At 39.3% G+C, this 25,755-nt stretch overlaps 1 protein-coding gene across 3 annotated transcripts in view; it reads left to right on the forward strand.

Moving 5' to 3' along the window:
* Positions 1-25,755, forward strand: part of LOC124280568 (glutamate receptor ionotropic, kainate 1-like) — a 157,975-nt gene that overhangs the window by 108,807 nt on the left and 23,413 nt on the right. For all 3 annotated transcript variants that reach the window (XM_046716522.1, XM_046716524.1, XM_046716523.1), the window contains 8 exons: positions 445-609; positions 17,452-17,706; positions 20,469-20,644; positions 20,889-20,942; positions 21,188-21,361; positions 21,891-22,043; positions 22,798-22,899; positions 23,298-23,402. In XM_046716522.1, coding sequence (XP_046572478.1) covers positions 445-609; positions 17,452-17,706; positions 20,469-20,644; positions 20,889-20,942; positions 21,188-21,361; positions 21,891-22,043; positions 22,798-22,899; positions 23,298-23,402 — 1,184 coding nt within the window. The remainder of the gene's footprint in view (positions 1-444; positions 610-17,451; positions 17,707-20,468; positions 20,645-20,888; positions 20,943-21,187; positions 21,362-21,890; positions 22,044-22,797; positions 22,900-23,297; positions 23,403-25,755) is intronic.

Genomic DNA, 25,755 nt, shown 5'->3' on the forward strand with positions numbered 1-25,755 from the left:
GGATAATGCTAGTATTATCATAGTAATAATATTTAGTCCATTTATATTGCGCTAACTCCACACCGACAGCATGCTCATTGCGCAGACAATCATAACCCCGGATAACCTAAGCTGCCTGTAAGGCGCTAGAAGGTTATGGCCACATGACTTATGCCACCGGGTACCCATTTCTGCTTGGTGAACAGAGACAATTTTGAACAAACTCACTTGGGTAAAATTCGTCCCAATCATAATCAATAATTTCTCATCACACCACCCTTGCGTTTCGTCATTGTTATGAACTCTACGGTCTATTCAGTCCTACTGAACACTCAAACTGAGATATAATTAAGTAGTTTTCAAAGCGGCGTAGAACTAAACTCTGTCACTCATTTCAGCATGACTTTTGACCTGTTTTCAACTATTTCAATGCTACATACTGAATGGAAGTATTGTTTGTTTCAGGAGGTTTGTTTGGTGTCGGAGACGAGGATATATCAGTGGAGAACGCCTTCCTGTATGCTGTGTATAGGGTTAATCATGAAGACAACCTACTGCCAAAAGGGACGAAACTATTACTCAATATAACGCGCCTACCACTCGACGATGGGTTCAGAGCTTCTAAAAGAGGTAAGATGATCTACATTTGTCCGTCAGATGTCCTGACATTATTGTAATACAATATGGTACTGTCGCAGGTGCCTGATCGTTCTGTGAAACGGCGCCGGATCTGTGATCACTCTGTGATCATGGGACAACATGTAGGCGTCATCGGTCGAGGTTCACCTCTGCGAACACAACACTGGTCCCGTAATGGAGCTGCTAATGCGATACCAATGGCTTGTGACCTTAAAAACATCTTTTATTCCCGTGGAAACAACAACATGAAAGAGCCAAGGAATTGGGATTTTATGAATCGCAACTGTCCAAGTCACTGATTTCAGTCGTTACTGTGGTCGGTACCAACATCACTCCCCGCCCCTCCTGCTATCCTCTGATATCCCAGGGGGCTCGAATCTATAAACATAGCGCACATACACACATGCACGTGCGCGCACACAGAAAGCGTCTAAGGAGTCCAACGACACTATTGCTTGATCTCAGAAGGGGCAGTAGGTTAACCTAATGGTTACAGCGCCCGCTAGTCACGCTGAAGACCCGGGTTCGATTCCCCACATGGGTACAATGTGTGAAACCCATTTCTGGTTCCCCGCTGTGATATTGCTGGAATATTGCTAAAAGCGGCGTAAAAGCATACTCACTCACTCACTCACTCACTCATTGATCTCAGAACATCTATGTACGTGGAGACACTGAGGTGAATTCATATGGTATTTACTGACAATAACTTGGATATATAACGGGAGACACCTAAACGGGTTAGGAAGTCCTGCCAATGAGGGATAGTTGAGACTATTACACACTTGACCCTTAAACAATTCTACGGCCGTCAAAATCAAGGAAATACTTCCGTCTGTTGAAGGTTTATTGACACCTATTTTTTGCAGTGAGTCTCGCGAGAGTAAACGGAATGTGTGTATACAGCTAGATTGCTTCTCATCGATATGATATTTGGTATTATAATGTGTTTCCTGACCCATCATATTCAGTATTATCACCGAGACTTTATTTATCATCTCAACTACATAGTATGTGAACTGCTTGAGTAACTGTCATTGAAAGCATCGAAGCGAAAGTCTGGTTTGAGCTGCTCTTCAATGCTTAAACAATACCCAATGATATTCCTATTACACGGTTCATTGAATTCATTGCCAATTATTGAGGTTAATGACCAGGCAACAGGTGTGTACGAGGTGCTCCGCATCCATAGATAATGACGAAGAGGCTATTGACACATGTTGGGTGAATTTTTCGCCACAATAGTGTCCTCTGAGTTAGCTGTACCAATACACAACATGAAAACATGGCCAATCATCTAAGTAATTGCACTTTACACTTTGGAATTAAAAAACAGATTCAACTTTTTAAACCGATTTTAACGTCAATGTGCAATATTGTTTGTTGCATTTCGTGCCCTATCAAATATATTAATTACAACATACAGTTGTTAATTACAATGCAATATCGGTTACATGTCATGGGCTTAAGACTGTTTTGTTAATATTAAATTATACAACTGTAAGATTTATTCATGCAATCATCATATTATACTACTATATATTTACGAAATATACACGTATGTACCTTATTCTATACAGTATTAACACGCAAACTGTTACAATTTACATGTTTTACAGCATACTTCTGTACTTATTACAGTAAACGGTAATCCACTCATCAAAACATACAGGAACATATATGACGTAAATACATAGCATTACCGTGTGCTTGATCAAATAGATAGGATGATATCATGATATGCATTCTGAATGAAAGTAAATCATTCACATATTAATCGCGAAGTTACTCCTAAAACAGCTTAAGGGGTGAGTTAGACTGGGAAAAGGACAATTAAGGGCGCATGCAACACACAAGCTTCAGCACAAAGCCTCTGGCATTCGTCAACCCAGATTCACAGGTGCTGTCGTCAGATCCTTAACACCACCACAACACCCTTCCAATTTCCACTAAAACTTTTCTGTTGACCCTTCAATCTCATCCTTTCATGTCTGAAACCAAGGGATGGATTTACAAATCAGGACGCCACGGAGCCATCTATAAAGACGTCTCGGCAATCACAGTACAAATTTGTAGGTTGTGTCAAGCAGCCTCAACCGTCTGAGGAGGTGCTAAAAGCCGATGTTACACCTCTTGCCGTTTCGAAACAAGGTTTTGATAAGGTTGCCTTTACACGGAGGCGCATGATCTTGCTCATTGAAAATTGAAAGCTATAGCAATAGAAATCTCTGCTTGTGTACACGGATGTCTTATGTTTGTGGGAATGTTATTACATTGTCTGGTATCTGGGGTTTACAGGCGAGTAATGTCTGTTTTATTGAAGCCGTTAAATGTGTGGACATGCTCAGATGGCCTTGATCTTCCCATGATGAGGTTTAGACCTTGCACTGTGTCGGCTTGATTATAGGGATCGTTGGGAAACATCAGAATCAACTTATTTCTTTTGATAATTGCATTGTACGATTCACGTTAAACTTTTAATATTAAGGGATACTTATCACAAATGAACACTCTTGAAATTGTTGAATCTGATTTATGCCCAAAGACCCGGTTTAGTAACATGTTAGTTACCTTTAACTATGGCGGGTGTCATGGGCATTCCGATGACACCTACAATAGCTACGTATTAGTCGTCTCAGCAAACTTAATTATGGTAAATCATCAAGTCGTATCATCAAGTCCATGACACCTGCCATAGCTACCTGTCAGTTATGAGCAAACCCATCACACTTGCCACAGCTACACGTTATTCATATCAGAGAGGTATCAGGTAAGTATCATCAAGCCCATAACACCTGCCATAGCTACAGGTCAGTCTTATTAGCAAACCCATCTCATTTGCCACAGCTACATGTTATTCATATCAGAGAGGTATCAGGTAAGTATCATCAAGCCCATGACACCTGCCATAGCTACAGGTCAGTCTTATTAGCAAACCCATCTCATTTGCCACAGCTACATGTTATTCATATCAGAGAGGTATCAGGTAAGTATCATCAAGCCCAGCTACAGGTGTCTTATTAGCATATCAGAGCTACATGTTATTCATATCAGAGAGGTATCAGGTAAGTATCATCAAGCCTATAACACCTGCCATAGCTACAGGTCAGTTATTAGCAAACCCATCACACTTGCCACAGCTACATGTTATTCATATCAGAGAGGTATCAGGTAAGTATCATCAAGTCCATGACACCTGCCATAGCTACAGGTCAGTCTAATTAGCAAACCCATCTCACTTGCCACACCTACATGTTATTCATATCAGAGAGGTATCAGGTAGGTATCATCAAGTCCATGACACCTGCCAAAGCTACAGGTCAGTCTTATTAGCAAACCCATCACACTTGCCACAGCTACACGTTATTCATATCAGAGAGGTATCAGGTAAGTATCATCAAGTCCGTGACACCTGCCATAGCTACAGGTCAGTCTTATTAGCAAACCCATCACACTTGCCACAGCTACATGTTATTCATATCAGAGAGGTATCAAGCCCATGACACCTACCATAGCTACATGTCACTCGCATCATCAAACCTATGACAGCTACTACCGATACCTGTTAGCCGTTACAGCAGGTTTACCCAGCTATGAAAGATACAACGGTTCCGACAAACACATGACATCTGTATTAACTGTAGTTAGGCGTCTCATGTCAAATGACGTAGCTTGTTTTCTCCACAAGTGTCAGAAAGTCAATATCGCCATGATGAACTGTTTCCTACTCAGCTTGTTTTTCATGTCACCATGAGACTCCGACTTACCATCACTGCCTTGGCCGTAGGGTCACTGGCTTCAGCCGACCTACAAATTACTGTTAAATAACCAGTGAGGAGCAGTGTCTACATCCAAAACTGTTAATGCTACACGGATCAACTATTGTTTCCTTTAACTTCCTTAAATTGAACTTGAAAAGTACAGGATCAATTCCTCCCTGAGACCATTTGACAATCAATGGTCGTGTTGAGCTTTATTTCACGGGCAACAATACTTTTTTCTATGACTTGAGGAACTGCGATGGAGAATGACGATGGTATCTTTCAAAGTTACTTCATAGACTTGAGACGAAATAGTTAATTGTGATCCCCGGGGATTGCAAGCTGTAAGTCTGAATGTCAACCATGTTCTTGTGGACACCTTGAGAACCTTCGCGCATATAATAAAAAAGTTTCCACCATATAGCCCGTAACTCCTCTGTCGTTCATATTACATAAAGAACTCTTGACTCATTACAAACGGATAAGAATGCTTAAAAAGCAATTCCACGTGGGGAAAAAAATGGCCATTGGAAACTAATTGAGCTACATTACACTTTAAATCACCACTTGTGACATTATCCTTTGTAGGATTACTAGGATATGAAGTTGCCATAGTTATCCAAAATAGATGACATGGCCTACTCCAGACCTAATGCCATCGCCAGAAATCCCATTAGTGAGCTTGATTTAACACAAACTTTGATCACATGCACTAATTAAGTTTCAATAATACGATTTAGGAGTGAACCAAGCTCCCAAGGAAGCTTAATCAGACTTAAACAATTCTTCTGTTGAGAGATGGATTCATCTGAACTAAGCGACTTTGCTCATTCTGGACATCAGCCTTTATTTGTACTTTGCATCAGCTGCTAAGCTGCAGGCGTCCGCTGTCTGGGTATTGGGTGGGAATCTCAGATAAGTAGGATGGTGAAGTGAGACTCCTATCTTGGGAACATGTCATTCTGAAATACAGAGGAGCAACGCAGTCAGCATTTGTTTTTTGTAATACATCCAATGATGTATAGATCCACAACAAGCCTAAAATCAATCCTTTGCAACGTTTAACAATTTGGGCTTGGAACCAACAAATATTATTGTAAACACTGCCGAGAAGCTTATTATACTATTAACATCTGGAAACTCAACGAAATGTTTTATTTTTCACGTTACATGTTATTGGAAATTGGAAATTGTACAAATACCCTGACTAAGTTCATCTTAAACCTGCCAAAGATCACACTGATAGCGAACATCGGACACAATCCGAGACCAATACCTTGTATTGTGCTGGCAGATAGAGATAGGGTAATGTAATTCACTGTGAACTTCACCCATCAACACCGTTGTGATCAATACGTTTATCAAAATTATTATATAATCCTGTCAAGAAAGAATAATTTACGTTCGCAATAACAACCTTATTGTCAGTCGAGTAACGCAATAGGATCAAGATGAAGCAACTAAAGTTCACAATAACAACTTTATCGTCAGCTTCATTAGTAAATGCGGTTATCTATGATAGTTTGAATAGGTGTAGGGACGACAGCAGTCACAAATCATTCACTGACTGTGTAATAAACTCGTCATTTATTCACTCCGGTCTTGTGTTGTGTGTGGGTTCGTATAGTGGTACCTCTTGCTATGCGAGCTGAGTACCCAAAACACTCGCGTTTCAATACTACTACAAACGTTGTTTCACCAAACCATCTTGTCCTTGGGTGGTTGTACTCAATCACTGTGATAGAACTGAAAACAAAGATGACGCGATGGAAGACACACATTAACAAAGACATCATTTGAGGCGTTTGTAAGGCCAGATGTTCCCTGACCGGGTGAGCATATTAAGCTTTGTCCCATCAGGAGAACCAATCGTTAAGTGCAAATGAGTTATGCAGTTTGTCGTAGATATTACCACAAACTGTCGCAGAAACCTTGTGATGATATTTATTCACAGTGATACTGGAAAAACAGTAAAAACATCTGTTGATTTAACGTTGAACCATATTCTGTCCATACCATGTATTGTTAAAAGACTATTCCAGTTCACAGACTTACAAAGTGTAACAACCAAACCCAACACCCGACATTAGCAATCTCTCGAAGAAATGATTTCGCTGAATGGTGAATGTTTTTAAATAATTGTCATCTCTAAGTTTGTCTAATTTGTGTGGAGAATCCTTCGTCTAGACAGTAGAATGTTTGCCATTAGCAAAATTTCAAAGTTCAGTCTTCTCCTTATTGGAAACATGATATGAAATGTTGTCTGCTATTACAATCAAACCCATGTAAAAGTTTGTTGGCTAGGTTCTGGCCTAGCGCTCCTAACATGAAATTACGTATTTTGTAGGTCAGTGAGATTTCAAATAGTGTTCCCTTCAATGCTAACATTAGAACATTCAATAATGAGGAACCCAGTGCTCTCCGTGTCTGTATGTATCTACAGAAAGGAATTCTTAAGTGGCTGTAGTGCAGTTGGGTCGTGTGGTGAGGTAATCTATACACGTAAGCAACATCCTGTAGTCCGGAAACCTGCTTTTCTGAGCAAGTGAGTTCATTTCTACGCCGTTTTAGCAATATTCCAACAATATCAAGACATGGACTCCAGGAATGGTCTTCACACTTTGTACCCATGTGGGGAATCGAACCCGGGTTTTCGGCGTGACGAGCGAACGCTTTAACCACTTGGCTACCCTACCGCCTCTGTTTTCTGAATTACTGCTGGGAGGCGTAAATGTGCATGTAAACGGTTATTACGATCATTCGGGAGTCCTCATAACGACATTTGTCATAATACAGTCCAGATTAATGGGGCCCTGCTTTGGTACATTTATAGTGTGGCAGTTTTCAATTAAGTTTGGTATGTTCTTAAAATGCAAGGTGAGTTGAAGTGGGGTTGTATAACGACGCCCTTGCAAGTGTATGTGTGCGTGCGTGCGTGCGTGCGTGTCCTTGTGACCGTTCGTATTAACCCAAATTCTGTTTTTAAGTGCTAGTTTGTTTGTTGCAATTGTACAGCTATATGACGGTGTTCTATATATGTATTTTAGTCTGGAGCAGACAATTTGGTGATTCACTGCATGCACATCGGTCTACGCAATTGGGATACAATGACTTGCATCACCCAAGACAGCGAGCCCCATCACCCGATCTCGATAGCCATGAAATGCTGAATATCAATTTTAACCCGGTTCTTCACGGGTCTCAACATAGAAACCTAACTCAGCCGCCATGCAACGAGCCAAACCAGACCAGGCGTTCATTCACGCACCAACATCATGTACCTCCATAACCACCTGACAAAGGGGCAAGAACTAGCCCAGAAACGTTGTGAGAAATAAATCAAGAAGCTGTTATCCATAAGAATTGTCTTGTATTACGCACCAAGAGGATAACAAGAATCATCTTTTATTTTATTTTGGTTTGACGCGACCGGAGATCGAACCAGCGACCTGCAGCCCACCTGGCAGACACTCTATCCACTAGACCACGGAGGTGGACTCGTTAATGTGTGAGGTCAGCGCCTTTGACACTCACCAATAGACTTGTGAGGAGCAAATGCATTCAGGAACGAATAGCTAGCCGTTGAGATGCGGACAGACGTCAGGAAGTACGTTTACTTAACCCAGATATGGGTAATTTCAAATTTTTGTTCACGATTGATATTCATCTCCATAAATCTGCCGCTCATGTGACACCAGTGTGACTAAAAGCAGCCTCTTATTATGGTCAGACATTAGATAAATTCAGCTGAAGGGAAGCCAATATCACCCAGTGATAGGGATCTGTGGTCATCCTGGCGGATCTACAAACACGGCAATGACTGTCCGTTCTGTAAGTATATTTCCCCGTCTATCAAGCTGTCATCCCACCATGAGTGATCGCCCAGAGATCGTAGAGCCTGGTCTTTTCTCGGTTAAGACGATTGGCAATCGGTCGACAATGATGAAAACCGGGACGCCATCTACATCATCATACCCGGTCCCAGCACCCCATCACATCCACATCGGCATCACCACGTGACACCGCTTGGCCTATCTGTTGACCGATGCGATTGAGGCCTCAACCGACGGATGTCCTGAACAGGGCTGCCTGCTCCATGGTTTGGCACTGGGGGCCCGCTTAACCTTGGAGTATAAACTGTAATCCGGCGAAGACAGCTCATCGATCTGTTTGCCTTACGTGGTCTCTAGTGAGACAACAATAATTGAGAACTAACCGAGGCTGGTGAAGCATATTAAAAATGCATAGAGACCGATGACAGCAGATATTTATCTAATTACATGGAAGAAATGTCTATCGCGGTTTAATAGTATTTGTGTAGTAGATTCTGGCAAGCTCCGGTTATATGTTCACTTACATGTTCACCAAACAGGAACCCCTTTCTATCATTTGAAGCTTTGATTGCACGGACTTAACATGTGTAAATTTGCGTTTACGTCATTCAGTTCCTCCCTCGATATACCTCTATTGGCATGTCGTCATTCTGGGCCTTGGAGAAGCAAGAGGCAGATTCAAATGAATAGGCCTAACGAACTTTAAAATAGAGGCAAATAGGTATCTAACAGATTACATTTTCTGAAAGGGTCTGCCTGATTGAAATTAAATAACCTATGATCTTCTGTGGGGCTCTCGTTTTAGAGGTTTAATCTAGGAATTACCTCATTCGTGAACATGGTTGAGAAATGTGTATCTAGTTTGTAAAATTGAAGCCACTTCAAACACAGACATACACACACAGTGGCACTGTGCAGCGAGCGCTTAGTCGGCCTCAAAACTGCTTTTACTTCAACTCGTGACTGGAATTTTCCATGTGATTTATGCCAGAGAAAACGATTTTCTAAAGACTGCTATTATTCCTTCCTTCCTTCCTTGTGTGCCGTTTTGGTACCACGGGACAGAATACACACATGTAAATTACAGCATGCCAACTTTTACAGATGTTTTCTGCAGCATGAAAGAGGGTGCAGGATTATAAACTTTTCTGCTAATCCTTCAGGAAAAGGCAGCTAACAATCCACATAGCAACAAGGTGTCTACAGACGGCTGGACGAGGGAATTGGAAATCAATAAGGAGTATTAATAAACGGTCCCCACAGGGCAATTCCCGTCTAATACTTCTCATTGAAATGCTCGTTTGCATGCATTCAATCTTCAAAGGTATAAGGGCGTTAAAAAGAAAACTTATTTCAATGCACACGAGACCATCTTGCCAATATCTTTCCTGAGGCGCCGGTTTCATTCTGTAACAGATTAGGTAGATTACCCACCTACTTGGACATGTATCACGAAACCTTTCTTCAAAGAAACATACAGCCTTATACATGATCCTGAATCAAAGTGCGATATCGTGTGACAAGGCTTTTGCTTAAATGTCACCCTCCTTTTCCACTGTAGACAGCTTTGTAACGTAAATGCAGACCCAATCCATTATGTGACACACTTTTGATGTTAAACAAAATGATGTCTGAGTTTAAGTTTTGTTGTATTTTGTGAGAAAGGAAATAGGAAAACACTTGTTATGTCGCAAGATCGTGTGAAAAATGTTTCGTCTCTAAATAAGTCATTATCAGAAATGATTGCTACTGATTGTAAGGCCGCTTCAGGCGATGTGATCTGGTAATTGTTTTTTGATCAAACAACAAACGGAACATTGAAAGTACCTTCCATTATCGCTGTAAATATTTGTCTGTTGTAAATTGTATGTGTGCGGTGTTGTATGAAGTCGTTCGAAGGAAGCCATGAGCATCTAAATGTACAACATTACAATAAACATTGACATAACCTCAATGCATCCTCTGAGGTGTTGATGTCAAACAATGTCGTCCACATTCTCAATACTAATGACGTTTTACTGGCAGAAAAATAGATAAAAGTAAATAACACAAATTCCCTGTAGTGCAGGTGTAAAATAGAGTTTTCCAAGGGAAGCACTTTACAGATGGCCTCTTGCATTGTATTGATCACGAGCCTAATGAAGTCAACATTATGCTGCTTTACAGAAGCCATAGCGATATTTGTTTTACTGGAACCATCCTGCTTGGCTGCTGTTAGAACAGACCCATACTGTTCCTTAACCTTGTACTCGTATGTTTTGATGGGAAATCTGCCGTGTATGAAGTCAACTGTGTTGGTCAAGATCACCCCACCAGCCAGCTTACAGAAGTGAGTAACACCATTGGATAGGAAAGGTTGAACACGGATGGCTGCAAATCATAGTCATGTGAACCACACACTTGTACGATGAATGAAAAATTAAAAGGTTTTCGTCTGTGTGCAACATGAGCGATGTATTCAGAGATTTCATAAACACATTCATCATCATTTCGAGACTGGAAGTGTTTGATTTAGATAGTGATTACGGATAGGCTACAGACGTCTGATACATCTTGATCGACCGAGGCACTGTTAATTTGCAATAAGCATACGAAACATATTTGGTTAAGCCTGTTTATAATGTCAGCGTTTGTTCCTTCTATTTATTGGCATCATGGCGAGTTGACATTAGATATTGTCTAGTAATGTATGTGACCAGATGTCCTTTATAGTAGAGTTTGTCTAGCAATTTGCGGGAGTGACATAAATAGTGGCATTATATAGTCTTAGTCGAGTTCCAAAGTAGTAACTTTCCAGCACGGTTTACGTCCATTTATGAGTTTGACGCACGGAAGAACATTAGCTGAATATAGCTTATGGATATATTTGATGATATAAATAACATCGTGCCCACAGTGTACAATGCAAAGAACCTGAATTATTATTAACCAGCAGTGCCTTTACATGACATCTAATATTACAGATGCAAGAATAAATGTCATTGTTTATCATTATGATGGATGTATTGTCTTTGAATTATATATTACTGATGTTCAATAACATGCAACCAATGCTGCTGAACACACAAACCGATCGAGATATGCTTCGTTGTGTGAAGAGTCGAATCTTCATGAAAAGCATTAATGCAAATTTTCATCTTGAGCTTTGGATCAGAGGCATTGTCCAGTGTTCAGACAACTCACTGGTCATTTTAGAATAGAAGATGCCATTCTAGGGACAATTGTCTATTGACAGACAGTTAGGTTCTCAAGTGGTTGACGTGCTGTAACCATCTGCTTAGAATTAGTCTTGTAATTGTTTGATAGAAACACATGTACATACAGACATATCATGTCCTCGAGCTTTGGTATGTTTTACCCAGTAACCCATGCTTGTCGTAAGAGGCGACTAACAGGAGAGGTGGTCAGGCGCGCGCACTTGTTTGGTGCATGTCATCGTATCCCAAATGCGTAGATTGCCAGACACTGGACTGTCTGGTCAAGACCCGGCATATTTACAGACCGACGTCATATAGCTGGAATAGTAAAACAACAAACCAACAAAGAAACAATAACGGGTTGTATCCATCATTATTTGACCTTTGACCTTTGAACTTTATATCTACACCATACCCAGTTACGAATATTGTTTAAACCGATCATTGATAATCACAGTTAATCGACAATGTGAAGTTACGTGCTTAAACCAAGATTGCAGGCAAAGAGGTCGGATGCCAAGCTTCAGGTTAAGCTACTTCAATTGAACTGAGACAAGGAAGACTATAAACTATGAAATTGAATCAGTTATTGAATCAAATCAATCAAGTTTACATTCGTGAAATATGATTCCATGAAACAGAGGCATGTGTCTATGCAAAACATTAACATAGATCTGTGAAAGACATGAAAGAAAAAATGGGGCCATCAAATACCTGCCACGATGTGGGAACATGCAGGGTGCCTAGAGCCTGGTGTTAGCTGGAATAGATGCCCAGCCGTCAGCAAGTCTTGGCCACTGTGATGCACAGCCTGTGGATGTTTGTGGGAGCACCATCACTCGCATCAGATAATTGTGTCTGACAGTAGACACTGAAATCCATGGACTGGCCCCTTTGAGACACGGGTGTGAATCTTGAAGGCATGTGTCTATGAAGAATTGAGGATGGTTTCGATATTACTTTTATTTCTTACTCTTCGACAATGCTTAATTGGAATCATTACGGGGCCATGTATCATGTTTTACCTCACCCAAATGTAAGATGATGGCACCTTCATCACATGCCTTACGCGGGACACCTTCCACACACGTTTCCGAATGTAAGCTAGGATCAGCTGCAACCACTGCCTCTGAATGTAAGTTAGGGTCTGCCTCTGAATGTAATTTAGGGACATCTGAATGTAAGCAGGACCAGCTGCAACCACTGCCTCTGAATGTAAGTTAGGGACTGCCTCTGAATGTAATTTAGGGACATCTGAATGTAAGCAGGACCAACTGCAACCACTGCCTCTGAATGTAAGTTAGGGTCTGCCTCTGAATGTATCCGAATGTAACCTAGGACATCAACCACTGCCTCTGAATGTAAGCTAGGACCAACTGCAACCACTGCCTCTGACTGTCTGAAGTTTTAGGGACATCTGAATGTAAGCAGGACCAACTGCAACCACTGCCTCTGAATGTAAGTTAGGGACTGCCTCTGAATGTAATTTAGGGACATCTGAATGTAAGCAGGACCAACTGCAACCACTGCCTCCTAATGTGTGCTCGGACCAACTGCAACCACTGTCTCCGAATGTAACCTAGGATCAGCTGCAACCACTGCCTCTGAATGTAAGCTAGGATAAGCTGCAACCACTGACTCTGAATGTAAGTTAGGGACTGCCTCTGAATGTAATTTAGGGACATCTGAATGTAAGCAGGACCAACTGCAACCACTGCCTCCTAATGTGTGCTCGGACCAACTGCAACCACTGTCTCCGAATGTAAACTAGGATCAGCTGCAACCACTGCCTCCGAATGTAAGCTAGGATCAGCTGCAACCACTGCCTCCGAATGTAAAGTAGGATCAGCTGCAACCATTGACTCCGAATATAAGCTAGAGACACCTGCAACACTTTGCAATGTGAGCTAAAAACACCTGCATTACACGCCTAAGAAGCTGGGGGCACGTGCTACTCATGTCTCCGAATGTAAGCGGGGGATACGTGACACATTTTTCCCTAATCTAAGGATATCTGACGTTCCCCCTAAATGTATCAGTAGAAACCTTCCACAGATATGTCACTCCCACTGGGAGATCATGACATTTGCTTTATCATATGTATCTGTGATATCCAATTATAACCATGGCTGCTTTTGTCAGGCCCTACATGCTCCCGTTAATTCTTAAAAGCAATATAACTTTAAGCGTCTCTACCCAAGGGAATGCAGTGGGTGTGAATCCGAGTGTCCGTGGGATGTGTTGTGCAAGTGATACAAGTGTTCACACGTCAGTTTGAGATGTCAATTATTCACATTAGCTGTTGAGGAAAGAATCACTTGACAATTATCTATGTCAACAGAAACCAGACTGAGGTCCCTAGGGGATACACCAAGATAGTGCGACCTTTGTTTTGACGTTTCTCATGTCCGCATATGTCCGCACGACACCTGGCGAAATGGGACTTTATCAATTCAAGCGTTCCTAATAGTAATTTTCTTCTGGGATTCGACAGTCCCAGATGCTGTTTTGGAGTTTCTGCTGCTGGGGGGATGACTGGGTACATCGTTCTGGCGTTCAAAGAAACTGCAACTTCAAACGGGGATAAAGTCAATTTAACACAAATGGCGTCGATGTGAGATACGTGCAATGCGGGATTCCTCAGGGGTTAAATGTATCAGTAATAGGTCCCGTAGGTTTAAGAAAGTGATGACATGTACATTCGTTTTTCTTTATTGCTGTCGTTAAAGTAGCATGGTAGAAATAGATTATGAATAATGGCCATTGCTTTCCGCAGTTATTTAACAAATGGGAGGAAATTAGGGCCTCGAAAACTAATATTCCAAGAGAAAATGGAATTTTATAGAATTTCTTTTTAAAATATTGGACACTATTATATTTTAGTTATCTGTTGTGGCAGTAGGCATTAGAGAAAATGTAGTAAATTGATGTTTCCTGGATGGTTAAACCAAATAATAGCATATATAATTCGCTTTAACTGCCCTTTTCCATAAAAATCCCTCTTGAGTGATTGATTTCAAATTGATAAAAATACGTAACTATGCGAAGATATGGTGTTCCGTATAAGTATAATATTAGTTTATGTATAAAGAAATCGATACAGTTTGCGATTGTTACATCCACAGTGTGTATTATTTTAGTCTCTTCGTTAATATCTGAGGAATCAGAAAGTAAGATATTTTATGGGTGACAACTTCTTTATTATATATGATGCGCCATTTTGGTATAGATTCTTATACCGTTGTCAAGCAAGAGAGAAGTACTACAGCACAGAACGGGTTATATACATCAACAGGGATTATGTAAAAACAACATGTCTCACTGACACCGAAACGCCGCATCATATATTATAGAGAGGTTGTCATCCATAAAGTAACTTACTTTTTTATTACTCAAAAACTTATAAAATGCCAATCAAACAGAATATATGAGGACGTAGACAAATTGTGTGATTAGTTGATTTTACTGTATGGTAAAATGAAATACAATCAGTAGACTTGCACAAGTCTCTAAAGTGAAAAATAGTTTAAATGATAATTTCTAATAGATAATAAATAACAGACTATGGTCCTTCGGAGGATGTAATTACTATACATCCTTTGACTCAGCATTCAGTACGGTCTTGTAGCAAGGCTAACAATCAGCTACAGTTTGAAACTATACACCGTGCAGGCTGGTGATAATGGTGCTTGTGTATTGCTGGTTAGGTTCATTGTTTTAAACCATCCACGCGGAAGGCTGAGTAAAACCAGACGCACATTGACTCTGAATTCGTTATAGCTTAATGCATCACTACTCACTGAGTAAGAATGTAAGATCCAGCGTGTCTAGGGACAACTCCCCTTTGCATGTAATGGAGTTAAAATGACTCATACGAAGCCAGCTGCACTGTTTCCAATGCAGTCGAATATCAGACACTCACTCACACATCAGTGGTGCTTCTACACTACTCTTCATATAAACGTTCCCTCGATCATTTTGTCAGGTTAGATCATTATATTCTGAAGATGGATAAATTGCCCCCAAACATATGCCTAATATACTCATGGAAACGAATAAGGGAACACCTGAAAGTACAAGTGTGCCTTTATTCTTTTCCAGGTTCCTTCACAAATTTTGTATTGCACTGGGGGTGAATTGTGGAAAAGAATAAAGGAACACTTGTACTTGCAGGTGTTCCATTATTTGTCTCCATGAGTACATATACGCTTCCCGGCAAAACACGCATTTTTCATCGCCATGAGTTGGGTAGTCTGTTTACTCCTATTTATGCATTACATCAAAATAGAAATATATGGCATCATGTGTATTTCCAAAGCATGCAAAACTTTCGTGAAAAAAATATACCTGGTCTCGACTATCCTCGAAAACGTTTGGTGTAAATGGCAAATAGCTGTGAAACTCTAAAGAATGAACCTCTTAAAAATCATCTGGATCGTTACGTACATTTGGAACAATGTACTCCTGGCAGTGAAACGGTTTCTAACGGGAACTCATTCTGTATTCTGTAAATAAGTCATTGTCAGTATCGCTGTTGCCATTTTCCCAATCTGACCGTTGTCACAGTAAAACTGTTTTGACTCTATCGTCAGAGTAGCGGTCCTTCAATCATTCAGGAGTCGGGCATTCTGTGTCTTTTTCACAACAAATGAAAGCTTTGTGTTGGGAACTCATCACCGCCCCGCGTCTTAAATCGTAGGATGAAACAAAGGGAAAAAGCTACATACTGCCTTTGTAGAAAGGTCAGTAGTAGTTTAAAAGGTCATTACGGGCTACATTCGATTTAAGAAACAACAACAATTGCTTTAAAAACAACAAATGTGCAGAGAAGCAATTCATTGCCACGGACAAAATTGAACAATAAATCTTTGGAATTGACTTAATGTTTCCACAACTTAATGGAGGTTATGTCTACTGCCACATGTGACCACAACTATAAACTCGTTTGTAATGTTCGATGAAAGAGCTTGATATTCAAGACTTTCGATATTTGCTAGTATACATAAAACTTAAAATGAAAATGTTAATGACATGTATAAAATTGCATTTACACACAGCCTATAATGTCGTTATTTTCTACATTAGAAAGGCCAATTGCTAACATTTTGAAAGAAAAGAATACTGTTATTCTAACCTGTTATCTGGTAGAATTGTACGTTCTTCGTTCCACTGTCCTCCTCTGTGGTGTAGTGGGTAGAGCGCCTGCCCGGGAAGTGGAGAGTATGTGGTTCGAACCCCTGTCCTCCTCTGTGGTGTAGCGGATAGAGAGCCTGCCCAGGAAGCAGAGAGTACCTGTGTCGATCCCGTGGCAGCGCATATAAAATGGCGTGAAAATATAGTTCTTGGTTTTACCCTTCCTGGCGCTTGGCCAGCATGTGATAAAGCATGTTCTTCCAATCTCGAAGTCTGAAACTATACTGGACAAAATAAGTTAGGGATATTGGTATTTTTAAGATTGATATTTTATCAGAGTGTCAATGAATAAATAGATCATTATTAATCATTTCAAAATTTACATATATCCCTAACTATTTTTGTCCAGTATATGTTTTGAGGACGATATCAATATGAAAGTGCAGGTAACTCTGTGGGCGAGAACTATAAAAAACACATATGTCCAGATAGCAAAAACAGGCACAGGCCTGTAATTGAAGGTGGCTTTATTCGTGAAGCTACTAAAGCAAAGTTAAATGGGGAAACAGAAAAACCCAATATATTATCAACTCGTTTTTATGGCGCTCTTCACATAGTGATGGTATAGGGGTTCGCGAAAAGGTGGGCGTATCCTGCATCACCGTCACAAACACACACAAAGGCAAGTTCACTTGAACAAATTACTCAGGAAATGATGGTCAAAATAGGAAGTTCATCGGAGACAGTTTTAGTCACAGTTGCGTCAAACTTTCAAGCCTTCTGTGGTCACAGATATTAATCAAAGTGCGTTTGAGAAAGAGTTGTATAACGGTATTTGACATCAAATGTTTTTAAATATGGATATGGAATCCAGTTTCACCTCACTAATTTTCCTGCTTTTACCAACAGTATGTCATCTGGTAGAGTGGAATACAGTAGCGACATTCGGACCCAAAGATCCCACCTTGGCTGGCTTCGTCAACTCCTTATGTACATCTGTCCAGATCCCCCATGTAGAACTGAGACTGGACACAGCCTCTGACCACCTCTCGGACAAGACCATCAACCTCTACCCCAATGTGGAACAGCTCAGTAAAGCCTTCACCGACCTCATCCGATACTACGGGTGGAAACAGATGCTGGTCATCTATGGAAACACGGAAGGTAGGCATGTTCATGTTTCTTACTCCAGTGCGAGTTATTTGGGGTTACTCTCTGGTGAAACATTGTTCTCGATTTAGAGACATTGTTTGATAATCTTTCATAAGTTTGGTATTCATCCCTACAGAATGCAGTGAGTATGTGAGTTAAGATTTACAGTCACACCTACATAATACAACCAAGTGTTCTAACTATTCTAACTTTTCAAGGGCTTGGAACTTATCTCAGTTTAGATATTGCCCCATATTTAAGAAATTGTTTGACTAAATTTAGATATGGTAATTTTAAACTTAGTTCTGAGACTGGTAAATATAACAATGACCCTTATGATTTAAGATTTTGCTTTTTTTTTACAAAAATCTTAACTGAAAATGAAATACCTAATTTACTTTATTGTAAAATTCCTTTATACGGAATACATTTCTAGATCAAAATTTAAAACATCCTCTATCACAACACAGTTTTGTTAATATAATGTCATAATAATTTATGCCTGTTTTATATAATATTAGGAAAATAAAAATAATTCTGATGTTTATCTGTAAAACTCACACGCAGTCATGCTAGATATGTACTTATGAATGTATTTCTGAAATATTGTTCTCGGTTGTTTTGTTGTGTTACGCCTCTTTCGGCACTATACCAGATACATGAAAGCGGTCTGTAAATAATCGAACCATACATTCCCATATTGACATCATGATCATTAATGTTAGCAATTAATACGATACGATGATAAGTGCATAATCAAGTGTATAAACTAGGTCAACGAGTCTGACCACACGATCCCGCTAGTCTCCTCTTGCGACAAACATTGGTCGCTGAAAACCAGTTTTAACCCGTATGCCCACGTTTTTCCCCGTTCCAAATTACTTACATTCTCGTCAGATTTTTAACGATTTAAGATTAAAGAAACATTTGATTTTTTTGGTCATGGTCATCAAACGCTGTAAGGAACAATCCTGTATTGATTTTTTGTCATACTGTAACCTTTCCCTTTTGATCCTTTATTTTTTATGCATAGTTTCACATTCACAATCAAATGTCAAACTGCGCAATGAAATGAGTAGTTTTAATAAAAGTTTTCTTTAGATTCTAGAAGTTACAACCTCTGAAATGCCTGATATATTTTCTCAATAAGGAGCAGGGCAGACATGTTTGTTCTGCGCATGCGTAATTCTACAGACGTTTATTTTTCGTTTTTCTAGGCGATAAAGGCCATAACAAGAATTTAAGTACATGAAAGTACGCAAAAAAAACCCCCATTCAGTGGGAATTGACTTGAATTTGAATTTATGAATATTGAATCCTTCACCTTGAGAATTATTATTTGCAAAACAAACTCTGATATCTCATATCATATTTTTCTTAAGAGGCCATGTCTGAAGATTAATCAGCCTTTTGAGACATTTTCCTAGAATGGCTCTGTGAGGCTTTCAGACTTGGGAGCGCTGTACATTAAAAATCCGACCTGATATCAACCACGCGAAGCTACAATGCGCTTCTTAACAACTCGACCCTATCAAATGACCCACACAGAATTGATGTGCCTGTTGAAGCTCATTGCGTTTTATCACGGGCAATAGTGCATCCAAACGGCACATCATCAAACTCATACTAACATTGTCCCGGATGGAGCAAGAATGCAGTTTGTATGGAATATTACCCCCGGGGCAATAACTTCCGAATCAATAACAAATATGCAAGTCAAACCTGTGAAATGTGTCTTGCCTTCCAGCCGCAAGCAATCGGGAACTTTCATCCTTTAGGCCAAATTAATTATAAGGGATTAGCGTCTTTTGCATGGCTTCTCTTTGATCGGCAATGCCCGAGGCGGTGAGCACAGAGGATCATTTACCACTAATTATATTGTATAATCGCTTTTGTAAAAAACCTGATGACGATTTCACGAGAATGGGATCGTTTTAAGAAGATATTTCAGGAACCTGAGTAATTTCAATTTAAACATTCCAAACTTCCCACTTATTGGATTATGCTGTGACAAACCATATAAATAGGTATTTTAGGACTAACCTTTTATCACGCCCCCAGGGAGAACAGGCATGATATTCTTCATTGGCATTGCCCAAGTTCAACGTATAACACTGCCATTCTATAACAGTCTGAGATTAACATAACCTTTACGAAGATAAAAAATACGTTGTTGAGATATTTTTTAAAGAAATCTCCCCCAGCATAACAGAGATCAGCATGCTCGGTTCTCCTTCTGTAATCGTTTCGTTTGTAACGCTACACCTAAATGTTTTTGATTTGTCAGAGAGGGAGAGTTTGGAGATTTGCTTCTGATGAAGTTGGGTTTCGTGTCTTGAGATTGGCAGTATTCTTTATATTCACAAAACGTTGTACGATTTGCAATTTCTTCAAAATAGTCAATCATGTACAAACATTACAGTAAATTCAAACGCAGGTGAATTGCATTATTTGCAACAGTTTGGTGACAATTTGCAACCATGTAAACAATAATATTATATGTGTTAATTGTTATCTAACAGGACTCAGTGGGTGGGTTTAGTTTTACGCCGCTTTTAGCAATATTCCAGCAATATCGTGTCTGGGGACACATTGTGGGGAATCGAACCCGCAACTAACAAAGGCTTTAACCGCTAGGCCACATCACCTTCCCTTCTTTCACGAGGAGTGTGGCATCAGAACAATTAGAAGGGACGCTTTAATCACTAGGTTACCCCATCGCCCCTATGTAACAGGAATGAACTAACGGTACCACATCAACTGCTTTGTTTCAGATCTGATGAAGGTTCAGAGCGTTATTCGTGGCAATTTTGAAACAGCATTTGATATAATGGTCCGCCAGGTTGACTACAAGAACATGAGAGACGTTCTGAAGGAGGCCAAGGAGAAGAAGTGGACAAATATGCTTGTAGATCTAAACCTTAACTATACCAGTCTCTTAATGAAAATGGTACGTATAGCTGCTAACATTAGTATTAAATAATTAAGTTATGCCATTTGTTTGTGAACTGTATAATCAATGAACAGATGACGTGTTATTTGTAATCCAGTTGTTAAAGAATATGCTATTTTTGATAAGATCTCTACAACGAGTTCGTGTCATTTTACCAATGTGGCATGAAATAGATGTTTTACACACCCGCCTGTAAATGACATAGAAAGTTCAAATAAACGTATAAATGTTATTTTTTCAGGCCTTACAAGAAGGTATGATAGATCCCTATCATCATTATATTCTTACAAATTTGGTAAGTATCGTCCTGTACAGTCTTCGCGAGCGTGTATCAGCACCAAGTATATGATAATTATGTTTGTATGTTCATGTATATTTATGTCCACCGATTCCAAAATAAGAGTCTTAAATACTCGCAAACTTGAAAATAGTAACACAATTTCTTTTTGTAACAAATAAATTTTGTGATAATAGTTAATAATCCATTACTGCCAACACGTACACATAAATCATCGACATGTTCGTTGTATACCATTGTAGGACATTGAGTCTATAGATATGGAAAACTACCGCTACAACTACGTCAATCTCACCGGCTTCCGCATGGTAGACCCCAACACTGATTACGTCAGGGACGTCATGAAAGCTATGGAAGTCTATGAAATTCAAACAAATAAAGTCATGCTCAACAAAAGTGGTTACTTATCACTACCAGTAAGTATAAGCATATCAGTTCCGTTGATACACTGTCGCAATATCAGTCCTTCCTTCATAACTACTTAAAGGTAGCTTTGTACACCTGTAAATATACTGATTTACCTGTAAATTTACTGATTTACCTGTACATATACTGATAATATTATTATCTATGGAGCAAACATTCGGAAAGAGGTGGGTCATTTAAAAAAACAACATAATAAAAGTCCCCTTTCCAATGATTTTTCCTTTTGCCTCGTACTGATGGAAGAAAATGACTTGCCTTTTTTCGCAGACAAATTGTGTCCAAGGAATACATTTTGTAAAGCTGTTTTTAAAAACCCAAGCCTCCTTCCCGTATTTGTATTTTCATTCAACAGATCATAAATACCTAGTATCTGATATGTGATCAGATTTACTTTGAAAAAAATATAAAAAAATTGAAAATATTGTTCAGACGTATCGAATGACATTTGTGTTTGCGTTTGTTTGTGATAATGTTGACTTCAAGAAGTGCTGTTCTGTGACAAATGATTTGGTATTCCAGCACGAAGCCGCCTTGATATTCGACGCTGTGCATTTACTCGCGAAAGCCTTACATGAACTCGACAAGAAATCCATCCTCCGCCCGGTCAACACAAGCTGTGACTATCCTCTGCCCTGGCCTTCTGGCCCAAACCTATACTCATATCTCAAACAGGTACATGCAGTAATATACACCCAACAAGTGCGTGCTATAGACATATTTAGGTTAGGTTATGTTATTGATTCCATACATACAGACTGTTCCATGTCCTTCAGTTCTACATTTCCATAACCAGCGCAACAGATGTATTTGTAATATTCTCTACAGAAATTGCACAAATTCGTTGTTAAATGTGAATTGCAATATCAAGATACCTTAATCATTACATAACCTTGACCACGTACAATCTGTTGTAAACTGTGGTATCAAAACAGTTGAAATTATTTCTTTTGTATGCGGTTCTGGAACATTGGTCATGTTTGTTTTCCAACACGAAAATCTGGAACTCGACCGAAGGGAACATAACTCGGGGAAACATGTTTTTGATAGATCACTAAATGGATAATTTTGAAATATAATTACTGTTATACATATTATTGCAGTTGGTACATATGTCTTCAGAATACATAATGTGGTCACTAGTGATTTGTACGAATTACGATTAATATGTTTCTTTCTTTCTTTGGATGCTTGATTAACGCCGGACTGTATGACAACAGTCCGTTCATAAACGTGTCAGGACCAGACAATCCAGTAAATGATGTCATGAGCAATTGGGATACAATGACATGTATCAACCAAGTCAGCAACCCGATCCCGTTAGACACCTCTTACGTCAAGCATGAGTTGCTGAAGACCAGTTCTAACCCGGATCTTCACGTCGTGAATATGTACGGACATTCACATGGTATCATGCCTATCGTTTCAGGTCACAATAAGAGGTCTCACTGGAGAGGTCCGATTAGATAGGGGTCGACGATTTGTATTCAAATTAGATTTGCTGCAACTTAAACCCAAAGGTTTAGAGAAAGTAAGTACTGGTGTATATGGTGAAAGCTTATATAGCGATTAGTTTTTAATACATGTGTAATGTACATTCACCCTTGGAATTGAGAATCTCCCCGAAGAATGTGCTCATACGATGTTTCTTGTGGGGAACTTTCAATGGAATGGTGGCTTTGGCTGTAAAATGACGCTATATAGATATGGTACAAGTAAACCAAGTCACAATTTCTCAAACACTATATGACATTTCGCTTCATACCTCATATTGATAGATAAAGCAAAATGATATGGATCATAGCTGATATTTTAAATGATCCAGTTACAATTCCATCTGACCGTAACTACATTACGGCACACAACAGACTTGATTATTAACCACATTATTCTTTAGATCTTTGACTATGGACATGGCTTTGTTGACAGGTAGGAGAGTGGAGTGTTGATAAAGGACTCAACTTCACTAATCTACAAGGCTATGCAGATGGGAACCCATTTGGTAACAAAACTCTCATAGTCACAACAATCATGGTAAGAATCGTTTTGAAGAAGAGGCAGCGTATATGTTCCTAAATATATTGTCGTAGATGGTACATGTGAGCTTGTAAAGTGTTGTCACTCTATGCTGGCTATAGGATGATAAGTAATATTCAGCTCTGCTTCAAAACATGCAAGTCATACAAAAAAACAAACATGCACAGAAAATATCAAAGGAAACCTTTGGAGATATTTACACAATAAAATGAAAGTGACAAATCACTGCTGTCATGGATTGTACGGGAAATTTGTATAAATAATGCATTACGTTTAAGAAATCTGTTATTACATGGCGCACCAGATATCGACCTGCAGATTAAAACAAGCTTATGATGCCCCGCAGTGACCTCCAATCAAGAATCCTGACACTCAGCACACATAACACAAAAATATATTTGAGTTTTTCTGTCACAAATGAATCGGTTTTTGTCACTAATGCACCAATGCCCTTATAATAAATAGTACGATCCACTTTGTGTGCACCAAGACATAGTAATTGGATAGACGAAGGGAGCAGTCTACCTATTGGAATCATTAGCTCTCGCCATTATCTTTTGGTGACAGTCCTAATGCATTTTATGTATTAAGGAACAGGACATAGGATGGTCAAAACCAATTTGGTTAATATACATGTTTCCGTGTCTTGAAAACAAATGGGAAATATGTTTGTAATGACACTCCCAAGTAAATGGATCCTAAAGAAAGCAAATGCCCCATGCTCGTCCTTTACGTACCTCAATGTGGACTATCTTGAATAAACTAATTTAATCTCTTGATGAGTTTTAGTTGAGAATAACAACGATCTTTGTAGTATAAGCAGTGTACCAACACATCCCCCTGGTGTTCCGGTCTGTAATTATACATTACGTCTCTTCACAGAATGACCTTTGGTACCTCCGGTACAAATCTCCTTTCCTTTGGGCAAATTACTACTGATGGATTTTCTTAATTTCTCCTAATGTTTTTTCAAAGGTCAGAGATGACAGATTATTGATTACTTTTTTAGGGAAAAACTGAGGTTCTGAACAGACAGGCATTTTGGTCATTACCAAAGCCGTCATTATATCCGTGTTATATGCACGGAAGCAGTCGTGATTTCCCAGTGTTTCCTGGTTTATGTTTTTTTGCGCCACCATCATTATTTTTTTCGGGAACGCATGACCTAAACACACTGCATTGATACACATGTACATATGGTGTCCAGAGTCCCCGAAAGGAAGAACCTTTTTTATAGTGTATCAATTTATACCTTTCCCTGTATCTGGAGTGCTGACTTTTAAAGGCCCTCTCTTGGAAATAGCTGTCGAAAAAGAACTCACTCGGCATATGAAGAGGTTTATGGGAATATTCAATTTAATCTATCTGAAAGGAGACAATTTCGACTGCCTGACAATCTGAGTCAAGTGAATTTTACTATCTTGACAATCTCTTCGCGAAGAATATATTCGTATGACATGAGGTGAGGTTTATGGAAATTTTTGATTGAACACATGACCGTCAGCGTTCACAGACATGAAGTTCTTGAACAAAGTAGCAGTCAAACTCATGGATCGCTGTGTGCATATTTTCTCCTTCAAATGGTAATGCAGAACTCGTGAATGCAAATGAATAGTCTTTGCATCTCGTTTGAGACATTGATGAATGTGCAATATTATCTATTTGCCCTAAGGTATGAAAAAACCCGTAAATCAAGAAAAAATATATTTCACATCTTCTTGCAGTATTTTCAGAGAGCATCAATGCTGTGATTTGAATTCATGAGAAACGTTACTTAAGTGCTAAAAACCGTTTATAAAGCAATAGAATTGTGAATGTTTCATATGACGCATTGGTAAAATGGAACTATTTATCGATTACATGGAAATGTGATTAAACGTGGGTTACAAAGACGTAATATATGGTACTTCATAAACACCCCACAAACACATGTCCGCCTCTGATCTGTCGGGTCTCTTTTCCGAGTACTAATATTAATTGATTTCACATTTGTGTAGTAATTTTATATAATTTTAATTTGTTCAGCTACATATTGAACTGCATGATTGTTCAAACTGGTATAAATATGAATGGATAATATTAAGCATGCGTAATTGTTTATTTATATCTGTTTATGATGTCTTTATTTCCTTAATTCACCAGATCATGTTTTCATCTTTCTAGTGTTGTAATTCCACTAATGGCTTATGTTGTCATATTGTACCATGTTCAGAAACAACTAAGAGGAAAGAAAACCAATTACAGTTGATTAGCAATCAATGGAGCTGTAAAAGTTACATCAAATGTGTCGATCAAACACACGTTGACTCACACACAGCAACATGTCGATCAAACACACATTGACTTATAC

The sequence above is a fragment of the Haliotis rubra genome, unplaced genomic scaffold (genome assembly GCF_003918875.1).
Source record: "Haliotis rubra isolate DU_JTF1 unplaced genomic scaffold, ASM391887v1 Scf27, whole genome shotgun sequence".
In the NCBI taxonomy this organism is placed as follows: domain Eukaryota; kingdom Metazoa; phylum Mollusca; class Gastropoda; order Lepetellida; family Haliotidae; genus Haliotis; species Haliotis rubra.